This window comes from Medicago sativa, chromosome 3 (genome assembly GCF_051527215.1).
Source record: "Medicago sativa cultivar Bolivia chromosome 3, Bolivia_mono, whole genome shotgun sequence".
NCBI lineage: Eukaryota > Viridiplantae > Streptophyta > Magnoliopsida > Fabales > Fabaceae > Medicago > Medicago sativa.
Genome location: NC_140751.1, coordinates 50,281,611 through 50,286,726, shown reverse-complemented (window position 1 = coordinate 50,286,726; position 5,116 = coordinate 50,281,611). Strand labels below are relative to the sequence as shown.

Below are 5,116 nucleotides of genomic sequence, written 5' to 3'. Positions count from 1 at the left end.
ATCAAGGGGAGGTTTTGGTGGCAATACTTTCAACAATCAAAAGAATGACGCATGTAATATGATTGGAGTGAGTGATGGGAGAGTAGCAGCTATCCTTATGGGAGTGGATAAGTGTAAGAAAAAGAAAGTTGAGTGTGAATCCAAGAAGGAGGGAGATAAAATAGAGAAACTCATAGATGCAAGCTCCATTTTGAGAAAGTCTAAAAGTCAGCTCCTCAAGGATGGTGATAAGCCTCAAGTGATTCCATACTATGTGAAGTTGCCTTATCCTTATTTCAGTACAAATAAGAAGAATGTTGAATATCCAAAAAATAAAAATTGCAAAGTCATTGAATTGAGAACCAGAAAAGTGCTCAAGCCGGTGAGTCTTGAGAGTACCAACAGAATGGTTGATGAAGTGGATAGTGAAGATGAAGTTGGAAATGAGCAACAAGAAAAAAATAAAAATGAAAAGAGAATGTTTGTTGCATCAAAGTGGAAATATCTACCATGACTTGGGTGTTGAAGCGTCAAGCTCAAAAAGAAACCGCTTGGTGGGAGGCAACCAATCCTTTTTATTATGTTTTTGTTTTCAGTATTTTATTTCTATTGTTGAGTCAGACAATTGTCAGTATGTTTGAATAACACTGTTGTACCCCCTGTTATGTATTGAATTTGCACTTGTTTATTATTGATGAATTTGTTTGTTTGTTGATCTTTTACAGTTTAGTAACAAGTGCTTGTTCAAGGGGTATTCCAAAAGTTCATAAGGAGGAGTGACTTGTGATTCAAAGGCGAAGTGTACGACATTTAAAGATAGGTAGTCACAACTCCCAGAAATCTAACACTGTAAGGTTCATGGCCAAATTTTATTTTTCCAATTTACTTATATAGAGTGTTCCATGCATCTACATTTCTAGAACTTGCAATTTTTCTCTACTGTCGATTGATCTTTGTCATTAGCACACTGAGGAAAAAGTGATTGGTCCTGTTAGCCTTTTTGAAGCCTACCCTGATTATATTTGAAATATTATCCTCTTTTTAGCCAAATTGAGCCGGTAGGTTTAGATCTTTTTGTTCAGTGACAAACTACATTACAAGCTTAGAGACTTTTTAGATTTATCCCAAATTGTATTTCTGAGTTAGGCATTGTAGAATGTTGCTAAATAATAAGTTTGGGGTTGCTATTGGAATTTACAACCAACTAAGTTTGGGGTGGGGGTACTAGAGAACAAAGAAAAAGAACATTATCATGAACAATATGCCAAACTGGTTTATTAAAAAAAAAAAAGAATAGAATGAAAAAGGGACAAAACATTGAAAATCCGAGTAACTTCAAACTCAATTGTCCCAATTGTTATAAAAATAAATAAAAAATCTCTAGTACCCTTACAATAATTGTTGTTCCAAAGGTGAATGATGGATTGAATTTGTGCTTTAACTTCCGTAGGAGTGTCTAACTCAAAATTTTGTGTAGCCTACTGATCCAAATATTATCCCACCTTCACCCAAGCCCCGTTATAACCCTTTAAGACCTCAAAGTGTGCATTGACAATGATTTTGATTGACGTTTAGAAACTTTTCAAGCGTATGGTAATATGTAGATTTGCATGTCGACTGTGTGTGAACCCTTATCATTTGTTGCGTGGAGTTGTGAATTGGTGGATGCATTCAAGTCAAATTGGCTCACTTTTAACTAGTTGGGAGATGAACTTTTGGGTACGATAGCTTGACCAGGTAATTGTTATTTTACTATCGATTGTCAATGTTACAAATAAATTCCTTGAGAACAAGGAATGATTCAAGTTTGGGGTTGCTTCAGCCAATTCAAACGAGATTTCTGCCAATTCATACTATTTTGCAAACGAGCCAAGGAGTGTAAAGATATTGATAATTCACGAAGCATGGTAACCTCCTCAGCCTGGAGTTCGGCGCTTTCTGCTTTAACATCGAGATCAGACATTTTATCTTTTAACTCTAGCATCCGTCCATCCATATTCTGAACATGTTGAGAGTGTCACTCCTTTAAACTTGCCTTAATCAACTTCAGTTTCTGTTGTAACACAAAACCGCCCCACCCTTGACAACTGAAAGTAGACCATTTTTGATTGACAAATTCTGCATAAACCTGGTAATTCAGACCGACACTTTAACATTCTCAATGGTCGAGGCCCCCAATTGGACACATCAACATGTAACATTACCAGAACGTGATCAGATAAACCTCTTTGATGAGCAACCTGAATACTATTTGGCCAAATTTGACACCACTTGCTTGACAGTAAAAAGCGATCCAACCTACTTATAGATATTCCGTCACCTCGAAACCAAGTAAACAATCTTCCACAGATAGGAAGATCAATTAAAAAACTATCATGAATGAATTTATTAAATGATCCACATCCGCTTGTCTAACTGCCATGACCCTGCCTTTCCTTTCATCAAAGCTTCTAACAGAATTAAAATCCCCACAGACACAAATGCAACAGTCACTATTATTAATAATACACCCAGACAGACACTCCCACAACATATTTTTAGCAACCAAATCGTATGGCGCGTACACATTGAAAATAATAAATTCCTCACTAGTAAGAATAACCTTACCCTTGATAGCATGAACATGACTAAAACTGAAAGAATTCCACACATCAATCTGAGACGCGTCCCACACCGTGACCATGCTCCCTGACGCCCCTACGGACGGTTGGTAAGAAAAATTATGCATTCCTTCTCCCCGCAAAGCCTTGACCAACTGATCAGTAATCATTTCCAATTTAGTCTCTTGAATACACAGAACCAACGGACGATTCTCAATAACTAATCTCCGAACCTCCGCCATCTTCTCACCACCTCCTAACCCCCTCACATTATAAGTTATAATCTTCATTGAAACCTTCCGCACCCCACCCACCTCACCACCGACAACCTCAAATCTCACCCTAGCTCCCTCTTTCCCCAACCCAAACAACTCACCACCTCCTGCTACCCTCAACTTTTTCTTCCCCTCCCTCGAAAGCAAATCAAAGCTATTTGTAGTGTCACAATTAATCTTCACCCCCACTATCTTACCTAAATCCTGAACATCCTCCTTCACCTTATCTGCTTTGCCATTTAAAATAATACAATTCTCCCAATCATTTTTATCAACAGATGACTTTGAATTTTTCGATGAATCCGAAGATGAACCTTCTGCTGGCTTAGATTGCGTAACACTGGCCTTCTTCTTACGTTTCTGTTCTTTAAAATTCTAATAATATGCTTGCGGTCATTTGCCGGCATGCGAGCTATTTTCTTCATGAAACCAACATGCTGCAAAACAACTCCACAGTTTCCATTTGGTGACGTCTTAAGAGATGCATTTGAGGTGCATCTTGTTGTCTTCGTACTTCTGTTTTTCCCACAGTTCGACTTGCGAGAGGAAGAGAATACGACACCTCCTTCTAAAATAGTTTTCTGATTATCCATCCAATCTATACTCCAAGGCCCTTGCTTAAGATTACCTTTCGCCACTTTTACATGATTCAAATGTTTACCTTGCTGTGTAGCGTGCTCTAAGCTTGCTGAAGGCAGAAGTGGTTGTAGAACAGGAGATAAACTCACTACAAAAAATTCTTTACCAATATCCTTCACACCTCTTGTAGTCGAATCTGTAGCCTTGTGTTGTTCAAAAGATTTTTTCTCATGTTGTCGTCATTCATCATGCAAATCATTGACGAGATCGTCCAACTCCCATTCTCCTTGAACTTCATCCATCCCGGTTAGGTTGTGCAATTGTGGTGCCGCTTCCTGTAAAGTATCTGCTTCCGCTTCCTACATAAATGCGTCCTCGCCAAAATTACATCCCCATTCCTCCACAATTTTGATAGCATAAACAACCCAATCTATAAGAAATTCTGATGTTTTATTGACTATCTCAATATTTGGTGACGCGATAAGGATACGAGCAAAATCCAGACGCGTTTTATCTGCAGTACAATCATCCACATAAAGAAATATGCCAATACCGAATACACAAAGCCTAAAGAAAACATCATTCCAAGCGTGCACAAGAATTCCATAAACACGCAGCCATGCTCCTCGTTCATACCTCATCAATGACTCAGACCACTTATGAAAATTTGTAAACAACATCCCCAAAAAATCGTGTGCCCCTGAAAACTCTTTCGAAAAGTCCTCATCGCCAATGCAATTTAAAAAAACTCTGTCACCCCCCAACGGAGTATCAACGACGTTAGGAAAACCCGCATCTTCAATCCATTTTTGGAAAGATAATGCTGAATCCCCCGCTTTCACATGTGCGACCATGCCTAAACGTGCACATGACCTATCCTCCACACTAGACTTATATATTGGAATAAAATGCAAAGCCTGTGTGCCTTTTGATGTTGCAAACACATCCTCGACTGAAGTTTTCTTTGACCTGGGCTTCCCTTTGATTCCTCCCTCTCCTGCAATTATTTTCTTCTTCGCAGAGACTTTCTTCTCCTCCTCCCTCGCAAAACCCAGCACACCGCTGGCTCCCTCTCCCAACCGAACTTTCTTCTTCCTTCCCACTCCCACCACCGGCACTACCACTAATCCAACAGTCACCTTCCTGTCAACACCCCGATCAGCCACCACCGTAACACCCTTCCTCTCCTGTTTAACTCCCTCTCCCTGCGTAGGCGCTGCCACAACAGCTCCCACACCCTCCTTCCTCACAAGTAACTTTGGTTTAACAACAGTCACGTCATTATGAGTGAACGGATCAAACCTCGCCTCTTTTGCCCAGACACGACACTCCCCCACCCAAACACCATTCAAAACTTGTAACAATTTTATCTTGTTTTTCACCTTAACAAACCTGACAAACCCAAACTCCTGACCATGTGCATTTCTATGTTGCGCCATATATAAATTAGATAAAATCCCACAGACTTCAAAAGCTTGACGTAAACGAAACAGTGGTAAATTCTTCGGAAAATTAGTAACATAAAAGGAAGCTTTATACCCGTGTTTACTGTCAGACAAATCCACATCTATTGAATGCCATTCTGCTGAAGCCATTCAACTTCCCACAAAATTGGAATTGCTGTCGTCATTCCTAACCCTAACCTCCTTCTGCTGCCGATCGATGAAACCTTCCTTGAAACCT

The 5,116-nt window shown here is 39.6% G+C and overlaps 1 protein-coding gene across 1 annotated transcript; it reads right to left on the bottom strand.

Moving 5' to 3' along the window:
* Nucleotides 1–1,780: 1,780 nt before the first annotated feature.
* On the bottom strand, nt 1,781–5,028 carry LOC146938025 (uncharacterized). Its single transcript, XM_085749569.1, has 4 exons — nt 3,822–5,028; nt 3,256–3,542; nt 2,582–3,214; nt 1,781–1,978 (listed from the first exon to the last, which is right to left on the bottom strand). Exons 1-4 carry the CDS (start codon nt 5,026–5,028, stop codon nt 1,781–1,783), a joined length of 2,325 nt encoding a protein of 774 aa, XP_085605695.1.
* Nucleotides 5,029–5,116: the final 88 nt, after the last annotated feature.

Bases quoted from the DNA above. Each gene is read 5' to 3' on its own strand.
- LOC146938025 (XM_085749569.1), bottom strand. From the start codon at position 5,028: ATGGCTTCAGCAGAATGGCATTCAATAGATGTGGATTTGTCTGACAGT. The intron at 3,543-3,821 runs GTAATTTTGGCG...TTCTGCCTTCAG, and splicing joins AATTGTGGAGGAATGGGGAT to CAAGCTTAGAGCACGCTACA. The intron at 1,979-2,581 runs GTTATTCTTACT...CAACATGTTCAG, and splicing joins TTCATGCTATCAAGGGTAAG to AATATGGATGGACGGATGCT.